Raw genomic sequence first — 17,474 nt, 5'->3', positions numbered from 1 at the left:
AGTGATTCCACGAACCTTGTTAATCTGTGCTGTTGGGCTCCCTGGGAACGCAGCGTGCGGCAGACACCAAAAGAATACGCGGCGCCCGCGCGTCTTCCGTTCTTCCCCTCTGCTACAGGCTCCTGACGAGTGGCAAGGGTGTGTGTGTGTGCGTGTGCTGTTTATCTGCCGTCATACCTGAAAGGCGTGTCCCTACCCGAGGGCGGTGTTTCACAGCGAGGAACGTACACATCACCATTGGTCCGCATTGTTTTGTATGGGGATCCCTAACCTAGGGAACTAGGGATCGGCGGTCAACAAAAAGGGCGTGCTGCGGCCCGCCAAGATCTGTCTTCTGTCTTCATCTCGACAACTGACTGTAAAAATGTAAATAAACCCGTTGAGTTTGCTCTAAGCTCTCCCCTAGTCCTGGCTCGACGAAGCGACGGCGACCGGCCCCGCTACCAGCAGACTGCGGTCGCTACTAGACGCAACACCGTCCAAGCGGTAATGTTGATCATGTGCAGGTGATGATGCCGAGGTCATCGGAGCTAGCACTGGTAATAGTGTGCTAATTATGAGGAGCGTTGGTGCCCTCGTGAAGAGCGCAGGAAGCATAGTCATAGCGTCACAATTTTCCTTTTTAGCAGCAGACCTGTTTAAGCTTGAGCTTGGTACGTTGCCGGGGGAAAACGTATACCAAAAAAACACCTCCGTCCTGAGGCGCCCGTCACTACACTCTCCGAGCCAGGTAGGCAGAGTCAAACCATGCCTATATATGACGTAACCGCGCGCATCGCCACCGCTCAACTTTGAAGAACACCCCACCGTCCGTGTGCCCTTCTGTCGCATGGTTTCGCGTGAACTCGCGTGCTCTCTCGCGTGCTCTTCTACTCGCTAGTACACGTGCTTGCGCTCCTGAACTGGGACGCACACACGCTACAGACACATTACACATTACAGACACCGAGTTTGCGAAGCCGGTTGCCGCCGGTTCTAGCACGCGCTAACCCGGTGCAGCTTGGGACAGATGCGAAATCATGGGGACAAAACAATCCGGGCCTAGCGTCATGAAGAACTTTGAGGTGGAAGTACGAAATAACAGAAGCGCACGCAACAAGCCTTGTCTCCGATGAAGAAACGTTCATCCTGCTGCGCCCTAAACTATTCTTGGAGCTTAACCGGAAAGGCAGTGGGCACACCTACATTGTACATGCTTTAATAACCAATTATTCATTGCTGTTTTGGGGGAAAACGCCGCCGCGCAAAAAAACTTGACCATGGCTCGGAGAACTAAAGACGCAGAACAGTTGGCCCCAACATAGGCTCGCATAAACTTAGTCGAACAAAGAATAGGCTAGGTGGGACCGCCAGCATTGCTGTGTGCCCAGTTTTCGCGCTTTGAAGCTGCCCCAATTTTTTGATACTTTGAAAAATAACCGGTTATGATTTTAAAACTTGTGTGAAGAGCTAGGACTGGACAAATAGCGGTAGAGCTTACATTCTTGACTGTGGTGAACCCCCGGTTGGCAAGGGCGAACACCAGCATCCACACAGCGGCCAGCGAGAGTAAGGGATGCACTCGAATCTCGTCGAACGCTCCTTCGGACCAGCCGATGCCGGCACGACGCCTGCAGGGATAAACGTATGGAGCATTAACAGGATGGCCCCAGCTATGAAGCTGGGTAGGGGATCAGTAGTATCAAAACAATCGTCGCTATCATTGCTCAGTCGTCTGATAAAAGGAAACTAGAACTTTCAATGAGTTGAATTGATACAACAGCCGCGTACAGTCAAACCCGGCTATAACGAACCCGGATAGAGCGAATTATGGCATATATCGAACAAAAATAATTCAGTTACGGAAATACATGGCAAACATATTCCTTATAACGAAGTTCACATCCGATATATCGAACTCTGGGCGCCTAGAATGGCCGCCGAAATGCATGGTCCCGGAGCGGCGATTGAGATGTGGATTGGCCGCGACCACGAAGCAAGAGCCGCGACTGATACATTGCGCCTCGAACGGAGCGACGTGACGCCCAATACTTTCCGTAACTATTTGCGACGCGCGGGACTCGCGACGGAACCCTCCCTGTCAGCGAGTCCGGAGCAAGACAGCAGCATCGGTGAACTGTGGGAAGAGCTCGACAGCGTTCCCGATGATGTCACGAGTGAAATTCGTCCGACGCTTATAATGAAGCGCTTTCGGCAGTCGATGTGCTCCGCCAATGCTTCTTAGATTTTTGAGGATGCGGACTCGAACTGGTGCAAACAATTTTTTGTGTAGGGAATGCTATGCTAGTTAAAGCCACCAAAACGAAAGTGAAAACAAAACTCACCGCTTTTTTTTTGTAACCTGCGCAGTTAAGGCGGAAAGTAGCGTTATTACTTGCAATAAATGAATTATTTTGGTATGGTAATGGCTACTGCACTGTGTTCGTTTCTGCATTCGCGGATGGCGGAGTTGGTGAGGGAGGAAGGCGGGCGGGCTCCCGCGGATTGCGGACTCGTAATAATCAGCTCGTTATAGGCGGGTTCGGCTATATCGAACTATTGGATATATCGAACTAATCGCGGTGCATATTGCAGTTCGCTATAAACGGGTTTGACTGTAGCATGTCACGAAAGAGGTTGCTTGGTGTTTTCTTGCTGGTGGTGACCCCCGCACGCCTACGCTGTTTTGTACTCATAACGGGGCATTCGCTGGTTCCTTCTGGTGAAATGGCCTGTTTGAACGGGTTTTTTTTATTTTTTGGATTTGTAAGCCTTGTCAACTCACTTTTCCAAGGGCGCCCAACACAGCATCGATTTGTTAGCCATGACGCGATTTGGTCTTCCTGGTGGCTAAGAACTCCGCGAAAAAACCACAGTTGCGATCTTATGCAAAAATTGGCATTAAGCTGTACGGAGGCATATTGAGTTTAATGACACCGTGAACTCCTTCACAGAACTACAGCTCTAATTAAGCAGCTTTCACTTCATTGTTTGGTAACTGCTCGTTAGCACCTGATGAGAGTAAAAAAAAGGGCCGGATAACGTGATACAAGTTGCTCAATGATGACCATTTACAACCTATTTGTAAATATGTATGGTTTGCTTCAACAATTTAATTCAAAGGACTGTTTAAAAGTCGGGTGCAGTATTTTTCCATTCTTTTGTGATGCTAAAGGAAACCGAACAGCTGGTTCAGTTGGCCATGGGTGGAGGGTAATTGTGTTGGTCTTTCAAAGCGTTTTTTCGCGGTATGAGGCCTCCCTTCAAGTATCTCTTGAGCATTGATTACGGCTTCCTTATCTTACTCGATTCAATTCTTCCTCCACCCTCCAGTAACTGATGCTAACACACAAAAGACCCTACTTGGTTACATGGCGCCAAATTGCCGGCGTGGAGGAACAGCCAATATATATTGATATACAATAAAAATTTCCTGATTACAAACCGAACTACTAGCAACCGGCCTATGACAAAAAGCAGTGAGGATGTATACAGTGATATGGTTTTCCGGCACCCAATCACCTCGCAACACACCTGCTGTCCCTCTGACGCGTTCTATTGCAAATGAATTAGACGCCAAGTTAGGCGACCGAAGCCTGCGAGGGTGAACAATGTACTGCTGCGCTGTATCTCCACTGCATTGGGATACGACTCATTCTTCCATCGGCCGTTCGTTATCAGGCCCGTTTGTAACAGGGGCACGTTTCTGCAAAGTACCTCAGTGGTGTGTGTGCGTGTGCGTGTGCGTGTGCGTGTGTGTGTGTGTGTGTGTGTGTGTGTGTGTGTGTGTGTGTGTGTGTGTGTGTGTGTGTGTGTGTGTGTGTGTGTGTGTGTGTGTGTGTGTGTTGGTATGGGAGAGGTGCAATAGGAGCAATCTCCGGTGCTTAACCCAGCATTTGTGCAAATACGGACAGTTATATTCCAATACCAGTATTAAAGTACTCACCATTATAGAATCGTAATTCTAGAGAGAAGTACTTCAATATAAAGCAGGTTCAATATAAAGCAATATACAGCAATATAAAGCAAACATATATAAAGCAAAAATAATACGAAGAAAACATAAAGCCCGACGCAGAGGCCGGCAGCTTTGTTCGGCAGCGGTGCGCCAAGTGCGCACAGGCTAAATACTTCTGTCTCAGCAGATCGCGGAAATCATGAGCTGACTAAAAGGTGGAACCTGGACGACGCAACTACCGCAACAGTTGGCTGCACAATGCTGCCGGGATACGCGTGAAAGAAGGATATCTTGGTCCGAATCCTACGGCTCATGCGGACCAGGTAGTGACGCCCCCCGCCCCGCCTCCTACATAAAGCCCGACGTAGCGGCCGAAAGCTTTGTTTGGCAGCGGGGCACCAAGTGTGCACAGGGTAAATACTCGTCTCAGCAGGTAAGAGCTAAGGTCTTGCAACACATTCGCGTTTTTTGTACCGCTGCCGAACAGAGTTGTGTCTGTTTTTTTGCCTAGTGTGATTCGTTGTGCTGGGTTCCTTCACTGCGATTCGAGGATGATGAGTGCTCGCAGTGGGAAAAAGGCAACTGATGGTCTGATGTTAACCTTAAGCACGAGTTTGATGATTTCCGAAAGGAGATGGCTGATGAGTTCCGCAAGCTGAGATATAACGTAAAATATTGCAGTGACACTTGTGATGAGGCGACAAGGACGAACAAAGATATGCAAGCTATGATGAAGGAAATAGAAGAACTAACAGCCAGCAATCTAGCATTGAAAGAAGAGAACGGCAGGCTTACGCAGCGAGTAGAAGAACTCGAGCAGTACGGCAAATCTAACAATTTGGAAGTAATAGGTGTACCAGAAGACCAGGCTGCCCAAGAAATTATTCTGAAAATGTCTGAAATAGTCATTGAGCCAGCCACTAAAGACGACATTGATGTGTGCCCCAGGATTCCTACCGCTAAACAAAACGAGTCGAATAAAATTGTACGCTTTGTGCGTCGAGAGAAGCGTAACTCTTTTCTTTCCAAGGCCAAAAAGATGCGGATCACGACAACTGAACTTGGATGCACCGTACAGGCACCCGTTTACGTAAATGAACATTTGACTAGGCAAAATAAACAGCTTCTGGGTGCCGCGGTTGGAAAAAAATTCCACCATCTCTACGAAGTGAATGATGATGAGAGGCGCGAAGCTCCAATGCTTATCGGTAAAGCGTGAAGTATTCACCCGCACATCATTTGAAGCCTCGACACGTTGTGGTAGGGGTGTTTTTATGTACACTTATGTATGGTGTTCATTATTTACATATCGATGAAATTATATACTAGGATTACATTACTCATTACAAAGCTGTGGGAAGCGCTTTCCTTTGAAGAATATAATTTTGTGCTCGGTGAACTACGTGGCGAGAGGATCTTCGATGAGAGGTTGTATTTGGAAGTTGGAGAAGGCAATGTCGATACAGGTCCCTCTGATGTTGGTCGGCGCTTGTGGTCGTTCGAGCTGCACCAAAGACGGTAACGGGACGTCGCCTTCTGTAGAGCGTCTTGTGTCGTGTACCCCCGGTACGTGTCTTGAGCTCGTAGGCGACGAACGACAACCTCTTCTTCTTCCTCTTCCTGTCGGGTAGCAACGAACGCGTTGAACGTTTTGACCTCTTTGGCCAATCTTTGGTTAGCCAATCCCTAGGGGGATCCTGCCACAATCGTCATCAATGTGCCGTGCCGCATACAGCAGCAACGAGGGACGGGACAGAGCCCGAGGAAGAGGAGCTTCGCCACTAAATGAAACAAGCCGGATGGAAGTACGCATGGGCGAAAGACGGAAAAATCTTCGTGCGCCGAGACGATAAGACGCCGATACTCCGGATTCGTGCCCTACGCGATGTCGACAAGATAACTTCGACCACATGAGCAGCTGGATTTTTCTCTTTATGGACGGTTAAAGCTGTTTCACTATGGTAGTGGAACTTTCTGATTTGCAAACCAGCAGTACAAAAAAAGAGTATGTGCATTCTTAAAATCAATGTGCGTTCATTAGAAAACAAGGATGAAAGTCTCGATCTATTAATTGAAAGTTGTGGCATCTCTTTTGACACAATCATACCTTCGGAAACTTGGTATACCAAACACTCTATTCCTTATTCGTACCCTAACTACAGATGTTTTGTTTTGAGTCGTCCAGATAGGCCAGGTGGTGGTGTACTGTTATTAATCAAGAAAATGCAGAATCCTCAGATTGTCGGTGAATTGACCGTTTCCAACCTAAATTATGAAATGGTAACTGTTGTAGATGGTTCAAAAATGTTCTCAGTGATTTATCGTCCGCAAAATGCGGACCCGCAAGCTTTTCTCTGTTTTTTGGAAACCTTTTTAGATGTTGCATCTATTAACAAATACTCTTTTTCTTGGAGGTGATTTCAACATTGACCAGATTAAAACATCTAAGCAGGAAAATGAATTGTTATCTATACTTGAATCGTATGGTTTTAAGAATGTCATTACTGTACCTACTCGCATAACATTATCATCTGAAAGTCTTGTCGACCTCATTATCACAAATACTGGTAATTTTGTTGGAAACAGTGGTACTCTAGAATATGAAATTAGCTACCACCTACCTATCTTTGCAATGATTCGTGACTATAAAGAAAAGATAGCGGAAGGAAGGCCTCCAGCACGTTATCAAAGCATAACTGGTGTAACACAGCTCATTTCGCACGGATATCCTAAATCATAACTGGAATGGCGTGATTTTGAAAACCGATGCAGACTCAATGTGCAATGCTTCACCGATATTATTACATTTATAGAACGCACTTTCCATACGTAGCTGCCCCTAAGTCCAAGAAATGACGCAAGCCTTGGATAACGAAATCACTTTTTCTGGAAATTAAGGCAAAGAACCAATTATACGCGGCGTTTGTACGCACAAAGGACTCAGAAAAATGACGTGTTTTCAATCTACCTATTTTCACTGCGTATCAAACAACACTGACAATTATGGAAAAGGGTTAACTACCTTATTCGACCGAATGAGACACCTGTTCAAAGTATGACAGTAAATAATCGCATTGTTAAGGCAAAGAGCTTTCAGGTCGACTAAATACTTATTTTGTCTTAGTAGGCGACCAGGGCGGCTGTCATATAAGAAATTACCCACGTCTGCATACAGAAGGAAATTTTACTAGTAGTATGGTATTTTTTCCCACCAATGAGGCTGAGATAATAAATGCTGTTAACAGATTTAAAAATTCCAAAGCAAAAGATTCCAACGATATGCAGATGGGCCCAGTAAAGTATGTTAGTGACCTTCTAGCTCCGATTCTGAAAATATTGTACAACTTAGCTTTAGAAACTGGCTGTTTTCCTTCTGAAATGCAAATAGCAAAAGTTATAGCAATAGATAAGCCGGTGATATAGATAACACCAGTAACTTTAGACCAATATCTATTTTGCCCATACTGTCCAAAGGTTTCGAAAAAATATTACATTTTTCGTTTGAGCACGTTTTTGGCGAAGCATTCACTTCTTTCTACTGATTAATACGGTTTTCAAAAAGGCAAATCTACCGAACTAGCACTAACAAAAAAAAAGAGTACATTTTAGATGTATTTGAACGAAAGGCTGTCGTACTGGGGTTGTATATTGATTTCTCTAAAGCATTCGATTGCGTGAATCACAAAATACTACTACACAAATTAGACCAATATGGCGTACGTGGAAAGCCAAATGAGCTTCTGGAGTCCTATTTAAAATATCGGTGCCAGTATGTAAGCCGCCAAGGTGTACAATCTGACAAGAAACGAGTAACCACTAGTATACCTCAGGGGACCACTCTTGGACCTCTGCTGTTCCTTATATACCTAAACGACATTTTTCAACCTTTAGATGACACCCTTTGGATAGGCTATGTGGATGACACATCAATACTGTTGCGTGGGATAGATCAAGATAGCTTAATATACAGCGCAAATAAAATCCTATAGCGGATCTCTAAATGGTGTGAAGAAAACTTTTTAAAAATTAATACCAAAAAACGCAGGCAATATTGTACTGAGCAAAAAATGCAGCCTTAAACATAAGATCACGGATATATTTAAATACAAATAATATTGAAAATGTTGATCACGCTAAATCCCTTGGCGTAATATTTTCTGAACATTTAACATGGGATTGGCATGTTGAACACGCATGCAGCAAATTCAACAGAGTTACGAGAATGTTAATTCGGAATCACCACGTTTTTTCCTTTGGCCGTAAAACGAGTTTTGTACAATGGACTTTTTTACCCATACTCAATTACTGTCATTTAGTCTGGGAAACTACATCCAAAACAAACACAACCAAACTAACAGTGTGCAAATACGGGTGATACGAATTCTTGTTAATGGCCCATACAATTCTCATACACTAATTATTTATTCCGTTCATGCAATATTGTCAACAGCCTATTTTTACTAATTTCGTCTCGCCTGTACGTATCGGACATATATTCGTACGCGAAATAAGCAGTTCACAAATTTATGTAATCTTGTCGAACGCCCTTATGAATTCAATACTCGAGAACAATACCCATGGATTAAACGTTTTTGTCGCACATCCTACGGAATGCAGTTATTATCTTATACCATTGCACTGCTTCTAAGTAACCTTTCGTCATTGGGTATTGATATTTCCATGCTGTCGACTCGTTCGCTACTTACGCATTTTATTTCTGTTTACTTAACTCAGAATAGGTAATGCACTGTCGTTCTTGGTGGAGTTTTGTCTTTTTCCTTGTTATTTGTCTTCCTATGCCTCCCCAATTTATATTCAACGAAACGTGTGAAGTGATGATACATTATGGGCGTTAAATGCCCATGATTGACTACCTAACATATATGCTGACCTAATTTTTTAGCTATGTTAAGCATACTTTTCAACCCTTGATTATATTTTGTAATTACACATATGTATGTGTATATGCATGTATAGATGTGGATATGTATATGTATGCGTGTTTGTATTGCATTACCCATAGTTGCTTCGAAAATCTCTATTTGTTTTACTTGATATTCATTAAAAATTTCCACTTTTTTCCGTTCTTATTCCAAGTTGGAAAATACTTGATTCTGTAAAATGGAGTGTACTAGTCACGCTACGTTGATAACTATGGCATATTACAAAAGCGTACCGGACAAAATAAAATGGGGGGGTTTGGACTCCGGCAAGCTGCAAATGTTCAGCTTTTTCCCTATTCCTCCCTCTCTTTCTCAAGAGAAAAAATAAAGATTTGATTGATTGTTTAAGCAGAATAATCAGTGAGCACCAGCTCTGGTGACGTTACACTGACATGTGGTGACCGTGGAGAGGGTCGTAGACTCCCGGCACGCAAGCGGTTGCGCCTTCGCGGTACTCGCGAGCAGGAACCAACGCCAGCAGGTCTCCGTTCGAGGCCGGGAGTCCCCGGTCGAGCTGCTGGCGTCGGAACGATTCGACCAGGCGACCGCGCACGCTCTTGCACAGCGGCTGCACAGAAGTCACGCAAAAAATTTGGCCCAGGCTGTTCAAAAATGTGCAAAAGTCAGGAATCCATCAACCGGGGTTAGAAGCGGTGCACCCCGAACCGATTTTAGGAAAGCTCTGTATTCCATACCCGGAAAATAGCAGTCAAACACGAAAAGGCTTCTGAAAGTTTTGGTTACGTATTCTGCTCTCTAGATCACCTGTGCCTGCAGCAACTAATATATACATGACTTCAGTTTACTTATTCGAGGTGTGAACAGGGATTTTCCCGACGACCGAATGCGGATATACAAAGTAAATAACATCGACTATGAAGTCGGATTGGAACATGTTTTGCAACCCTTTTTCAAACCACGCATGATGTTTAAACGTGCCGCTACTCTCAGCTGCAGCAAACACGTGCGGCGAAATAATAACTAGAACGCGTATCTACGCTTCCACGTATACCAGTCCTTGACACAGTTAGGCATGATGTATTTTAACAGCTAGCGCCCGTTTCCGGGCACATTAATCACGCTCACATCTCAAATGTCTACTCTAGCCTTCCAAGTGCATTGAACATCTGTTCGATTCGCACATAAAATTTTGAGTAACATCTGGTCAAACACATACATAAATACATACGTTATATATATGCATACACGCATACATACATGCGTGGGTACATCCATACCCCCACACATACATCTGTAGCTATACACTGGAGTGCCGAATACACTAAAAGACTTATAAATCTAAGTCCAGCCCAAACTGCTGGGCCTAGACCCAAGTTTCGGGGCTACAATTCTACCATGGCTTAGGGACCAAATAAAGTGGCATTTTTGGGAATTATACCTAACTAACATAGAAAATCAAGAAAATGGTGTTTCGCAAATCGCTGAGTATATCGCTCACCTCGACTGATACCGAAATGATTTTTGCTGATATATGTAGCCGGGAAATATCCTTCAGAAGCAGTTTTAGGTTTTTGTCCTGAGCAAAACCAGTGATGGGAATCTGCATTTCGGAGCTAATTGGATGTTGTGAATGATTCCCGACATGTTTCACTGAGTGAAATAGCCTATTGATATTTGCTAACCAATGGGAATCGCACAAAGGCACAAAACAATCTCGAAGTATTGTGCTGTGCGACGCCGCAAAAAAATAGGCAAACAGTATATGTTTTAAATTGCACCCTAGGCAAGCAGAAAAGCACTAAAGGCAATGACTACGCCCGATTAAACTGGCAATTCTAGGGCTTCTGTTTTCGAGACCGCATTTCTAATATGGCGGAGCTCATCATTCCTGTATTGTCTAGAAATTAAACTACAGCAATAGTGAAAAGCATCAAACTTTTTAAAGCGCCGCTCTCTATCTAAATCATTCCTCCGAGAATTTTGAAAACGTAGAGCAGAAAACTTAACTTTCTCTGAAAACGATGGTGATCGGAGAAGGGCCTTAAGAAAATGTTTTTTCAGGCTCGAAAAGGAACCTAGGTCCCTCGTGTTATGAAGCTGATGCCTACCTTACTGCGCCATTCAGACACAGACAAAGAAGTTTGGATTTTCAGAGGGTTGATGGACGTGCAAATGTTAGAAAGATCCTGCACCCCTCCATGCTCGCTCATGAGTCCACCCACCCACACTCCGCTCCCCCCTGTCGTGTTATTGGAAAGTGAGCCTCGCCATCGTTTCGGGGCTGGCCATCGGGTCCGGTATTTTTCAATGCTTAAAGGAGCCATGAAGACAAAACGCGAGTTTGGTTCATTCAAAAGATTGCCTCGTTAGAACCATACTGACACCACTTTTAACGTAAACTTCGCCTAAATACTCTATATAATTAGGGAAAAAAGGAATGGCAATGCGAACCACTAGCTCATTTGCCGCAACAGAAGCTATGATGTCATACCAGACTGCTCTTCGATAGGCGGAGGCCGGCAAAAGCAGACGCGAATTACGCAGTGCTTATAAACTTGCCGAAGGAGCTGTTTGCGCCTAAACGTAATGCATATCATTTTACAGCAGTACGAATTGTGCGGTAACAGCAAAAGTTACGAAAATACACGTAAACATAGAAGTACCGATCGCAATGCTGCTGGTACTTGGCGCACTATGATCGTTTTAGCTGCATGGCTGTCCGATGCTTTGGAGTTGTCTTGTACGACGCTGGCCGATTGGCGTAAGCGACGTTGCCTTACGTGACCGTGTTTCTCAAGCGTACCCCTGTATCACAAAGCGATTACTTTCTACCGTAACAATAACAAGCCAGTTGTAAATACGGTCGAATACAAAGCAATCGCAAAGTGCTGAGTATGCTAGCGCCATCTGGGAACTTTGACAGGCAAGCAAGGCTGCGGAGCGGAATCGCGCAGTGAAAGTTCTTTAGTATACGCGCCGTTATGATTTCATTGTAGACGTCATTAAAACACACAATTTGGCGGGAGAACCAAAATTATAGCCTACATTGAATAATTTCTCAGTGAATACGGCATTTATTTGCTGCCGCGCAAGCGCTGGGGACCCTATAAACACGAAATCTTTCGAATAAAACGAACTTGTATTTTGTCTTCATGGTTCCTTTAAGGCATCAGCCCGAAGCGGCCAACCAAACCCTTTCCTTTTACTGCTGCCCCTCTTTCCCAATTGCTAGTTTTCCCAGTGCTTTAGTCATTATGACCTCTCAATCTTGGGTTGACGCGTTGTGGAAAACGGAAACATAGGAAAAATGCGGTCCACTGCTACGCTGACTTTTCTATCACTGGCCGAACCGCCCCTACTTCGGCAATCTGAAACATCAGTTGCCTTGACAACAAGGCACAAGCCGCTCTTGAATGCAGTTACGATAGTGCAATCCCGGTTAACCTTGGTGGCCCAGCTTACATGTGGCTGAAACAGGCGTCCCACACACTTATATTGTGGAGCGGTGGCATTGAAAAATATTGGCCCAGCTTTAAATTGTGGTGGAATGCTGGAGAAAGAGCAAAGCTGGCGGCCCCTCTCCGACGAAGGGCGAGGGGCCGCCAGCTTTGCAGCACCAGCCAACTAGGTCCAAGGTCGGACGAAGGCCTGTCCCATCGACCTCCAACCACTCCTGTTCGGCGCCACTGTAGTGCATTCGTTGCCTCCAAATTTCCTTATTTTTTCCACGAGTATAGTAACTGCCCTTCCTCTTTTTTTAGGCCCGTCTGTCAGTGTCCACTCTGCAACCCTGGTCGTCAACGGATTGTCATTTCGCCTAATTACGTGGCCAGCCCAAGTCCATTTCTTTTTGTATTATTAAACCTGTGATACCTTCTACTCTAGTTTGTTGGAGCGGATGAAGCTCGTTTCCTCATCTCGAAGTGCTTCTCCGATCCCTATTCATTCCATTGCCCGTTGAGCCTACCTAACTACGCTTCCAAGTTCTTTAGTAGAGCACCAAGTTCCCGCTTTATATGTCATCACTTCACGTTTATTGCTGAAATTTCCGCTGAAAGTTCTCCATGACTGGCAGGCCCGGATCATTCCGTCCGCATGCTTTCACATTTATACCAAGGTGGATTACGTTACCGCGCGCTGAAACCCGCGGCCAAGTTAAAAGCCAACGCCCGCGCTACGAACCCAAAAGATATGCCGTTCGCCCGGAATGCGTTGACAGCTCAATCGGATCAACACCGGTTCCAAAACCCGAGGGACCCAGTTTCGATTGCGACCAAAGGAAGGGTTTTCTTAAAGACGCTAGTCTTTCTTGGGCTACTTGAACGTGATACGTTTGGCCTCTCTGTATGCCTTTTTCTCTGTCTGTAACGCGATTCAGCCACCCTGCCAAAGTTTACATAATCGGCACGTTAAATGTATGTCCCCCAAAGCCAAATCTAAACGTCTAAGTCCGGTTGCGAAGTTCCTACTTGTTAACATTGTGGAACAAGAACAAAACATCACCCAAATTTGAGGCATAAAATAAATACACAAGATACATTTGCAGTGTTTATAACAAATTCGTGGATACTTTATTCGAATAAAATGCTGCATCTACTGCATAAAAACAAGTCATTGTGTCGCCTGCTGTCGCCCGCAACACTACAGCTTCTAGCGGCATTTAAAGAAATCAAACGAAGACAGTTACGAAAGGTTCCACGGGATATGCTCCACGTTCCGCTTGAAACGCACGCAGAGCAGGGAAACTCGGTTCTATAAACGTTGAAGTAGGGCGCATCGATTCACGCGCGTGTCCGCCATACGGCAGCTCTGGCATCGAGGCACCCGACCTGCAGCAGTAGAACGCGGTAAATTTAAATTGACTTGAGCCAACCTCTAGCGCACAGCGTATTTACCTTGGGAGGAGCGCGATGGGAGAGGAACAGCATGAGAGGTGAGCGGGAAAGCGAAGGGAGGCTATTTACTTGGCAAATGATGACCACAGACGATAGACATTTGCAACGAAAAGAGCAGAGACGCGCCCGATTTTTTGTGACGGAAGCGAAAAACGAAATCGCATGTCAGGAGATTTGGGTGTATTTTAAAGATCGCAAGGTGCTCCACATTATTCCTTAGCCCTCCACTGCGGCATGCTTCATAGAGGTCATAGCAATTTCGAAGCCTCCTGTATCAGTGTGATTTTGGTATCGATGTCAATGGGGCCGCCTTCAAGATTTACACAGAGTGGAATGATTGATGGGGTTTACAAATATGAAGCGAAGTTGAAATTTCTGTGCTGTAAAGAAAGGCAAAATTAGTTGGAATGCGAAGAAGTATTAGTCACGGTGTTGAGTTGTCAGTGAATGTGCGGGGGGATGAGAGCGTTGGACGTGAGTGCGATTGCCTGTGAGTGGCCAATGGTAGTGGCGAGTGCGAGTCGTGAGCGCGAGTGCTAGTGAGAGTGAGTGGAAAATAAAGGTGAGCGCGAGTGTGAACAAATGCGAGTGGCGAATGGGAGGGCTAAACGCGCTGCGGGTGAGTCAGAGCGGTAAATGCGAGTGGTGACGACGAGTGCTAGTGAGTCCAAAAGATCACGGCCAGTGGTGAGTGTGAGCCCGAGTGAGTGCGAGTGGGGAGGATAAGTGGTGAGCGTGTCTGCGAGTGGTCCGGGCGAGCGCTGAACGTGAACGAAGGTGACTGCGTGAAGACAAATATATTTTTTTCAGCTAGTGTGAGTGAGCGGGGTCCAGTTTTGCCGAAGTATGCTCCTTCTAATAACGACGGTGGTTGAACGCAGAGCAGCGGCGATCAGAAATCCAAACTGCGATCCAGTCAAAGTCGAACCTCAATGAGTGAAAATGTGTCCTATGCGAGTCCAGGTCCACGCACTTACGCAGGACGGGCGCTAGATATCAACATCAGCATCGACAGGTGATGTCTAGCACTTGTCCCGCGTAAGTGTCCCCTGTTGTGTCCCCGTCTTCGACCCAGTGAAAGTCCACACACACACGAAAACTAGATACTCCCTGTCGCGAAATTTTTGCGTTCAGCATTTTTCGTCGTCACATGCAAGAGTATATAAGTTTCCCCTTAATTTCTTTTTCTTTTTTTTTTCAAAAGCACATTGAGACATCGAAGAGGTATGTGCAGATATATGCAAACCATTAAATTGCCTAAAAACAATTGACAAGATTTTTGTAGCACTGCTACTTACTAGGAGGAATCAGGCTTCTGAATTACGTGTTTTTACGGACTACTCTAAAAAACTGGTTGATTTCTCTCTCATAGGAATCGGTCAAACACGAAAAGTGAAATGTGTAGCGAAATCTGCAGCTTAGCATGATTTGCGGTTCGCCGGCTGTATTGTTGGTGTGCTTGGCGACCGACATCCTGCTGGCGGGTTGCATCCGCAAAGGTGTACTGGCATGATTTCTTTGACGGATATGGCGTCAGTGAAATCTTCGTGTATCCCGGCATAGAAAACCTTCGAGTTAAAATATAAAACCCAGAAAGCCAACAACCGTAAGCATAACATACATTTTCGTACTAAAGTTTAGATCCCCGCGAATAGGCAGTGTGCAGGGGTGCACCCTTTACAGGGTGCTTACTTGATTGTACTGGCGTCATTCCTGTGACGCATATGACGTAAGTGTAACCCTCGTGAATCCCTGAATAAAACACTTTTGTGTTAAAATATTCAGCCGTTTATACACCAAATTGCATGTGCATACAAATGCTGCCAGTGAAAATTTTCAAAAACGAAATTAAGTAATTTGCCGTAACTAAAACAAATAGGTCAGCTGGATTATTTACACTGCACTCCCCTAAAACACCTTTTTCAAATTTTCGCGTTTGAATACGGTGTGGCATGGTTGGGACTTTGCGTTACTACACGTCTCCACTTGAAGCATATGGTATTCATATCATAAACAAAAGTTACAAATTACCGAAAATATCTTTTACCAATTATTTTTATCACGGCTTCCAACCCAGACATAACCGGGTACTATCAATATTACACGCATGCATACAGGCACGCATCCGTAGATGCATCCATGCACGCATGCATACCTGCATCTATATGTACGCATATGTGTGCATTTAAAGATACGTAGATTAATGCATGCATGCATACGTCCTTACCTAGATTGCGGTAATATATACATCCATCCATACATACATACATGCATAGATACGTCCATTCATACAAAAATACCTACAAACACATAAATGCATGAATACATACATACGCAGATACGTACATACGCAGATGCGTAAATTAATGCATGCATGCATACGTCCATACCTAGATTGCGGTAATGTATACATTCATCCATCCATACATACATGCATAGATACGTCCATTCATTCATACAAAAATACTTACAAACGCATACATGCATGAATACATACATACGCCAATACATCCACAAATCCGTTTACACATGCATGCATAAAGAGATACGTTCATACACACAAGTGTATATACATGCATGATGCATGACTGCAAACGTGCATACATAAATACATTAATGTATGCAGACACACGCACATACATACATACATACATACATACATACATACATACATACATACATACATACATGCATGCATGCATGCATGCATGCATGCATGCATCCATGCATCCCTCCATCCATCCATCCATCCATACATACATACATACATACATACATGCATGCATGCATCCATCCATCCATCCATCCATCCATACATACATACATACATACATACATACATACATACATACATACATACATGCATGCATGCATGCATGCATCCATCCATTTATCCATCCATCCATACATCCATACATACATGCATGCATGCATCCATCCATCCATCCATCCATCCATCCGTCCATCCGTCCATCCGTCCATCCATCCATACATCCATCCATACATACATACATACATACATACATACATACATACATACATACATACATACATAAATGAATACCCACATGCGTACGTACAAAGTGTCAAAACTTTGAAGGCCGGGGCGACCGGGCCCGGAGCGGGCACGTCACCCAACAGGGGCGCCGCAGTTGGTGCTTTCGACGATTTGCGCGGGTAAAACGAGCAAGGAGAACTTTCCCTCTTGCTTTCGTAGAGTGGCTGGTGCGATAAGGGGAGCGCGCGGCTGATTTCTCAACGCCGGCAGTGCACGCTCTGCTTGTCGCGCCAGCCACACTACGAAAGCAAGCGCGAAAGGGCTCTTCACAATCTTTACCCGCAAAATGTGTTCAGACAGCCAACAGCAGCGGTCCTAATAGGTCGCGCGCCTGCTCCGGAAATGGTCGCCGTGAACTACAAGACCTTACATGACTTTACTTGCATACATACGTACATTCATACGTACGTGCGTACATACATAGATGCATGTATGCATGCAAACATACATACCTGCAATCACGCATGCGTGCATGTGTTCTAGGTGCTACTATTCACGGCGGCTTCATAGGCTGTAATAACTCACTTCCGCTGCATTCGTTAAGCAACTCCTTTTTAACACGAAAGTTTTTTATGCGGGGCACACCAAGATCTCAATGACGTCATATCCGCACGGAAATGACGTCGCCAAAAAAGTGCCATTGACGCGGCGCCGCCCGGATTCGAGCCCACCAGCTCTCT

General features: G+C 45.0%; 1 protein-coding gene across 1 annotated transcript in view; it reads right to left on the bottom strand.

The window, feature by feature from the left end:
* Positions 1 to 876: 876 nt before the first annotated feature.
* The window catches only part of LOC144165878 (sodium-dependent dopamine transporter-like), a 37,674-nt gene continuing 21,076 nt past the window's right edge, over positions 877 to 17,474 (bottom strand). The window contains exons 6-8 of the mRNA XM_077695633.1: positions 9,273 to 9,448; positions 1,481 to 1,610; positions 877 to 918 (exon numbers count right to left, since the gene is read on the bottom strand). Of these exons, the coding sequence (XP_077551759.1) occupies positions 877 to 918; positions 1,481 to 1,610; positions 9,273 to 9,448 (348 nt within the window). The remainder of the gene's footprint in view (positions 919 to 1,480; positions 1,611 to 9,272; positions 9,449 to 17,474) is intronic.

This window comes from Haemaphysalis longicornis, unplaced genomic scaffold (genome assembly GCF_048455015.1).
Source record: "Haemaphysalis longicornis isolate Haplotype H1 unplaced genomic scaffold, Haemaphysalis longicornis Haplotype H1 scaffold_15, whole genome shotgun sequence".
Taxonomy (NCBI): domain Eukaryota; kingdom Metazoa; phylum Arthropoda; class Arachnida; order Ixodida; family Ixodidae; genus Haemaphysalis; species Haemaphysalis longicornis.
This window is presented reverse-complemented; position numbering and strand designations above follow the sequence as displayed.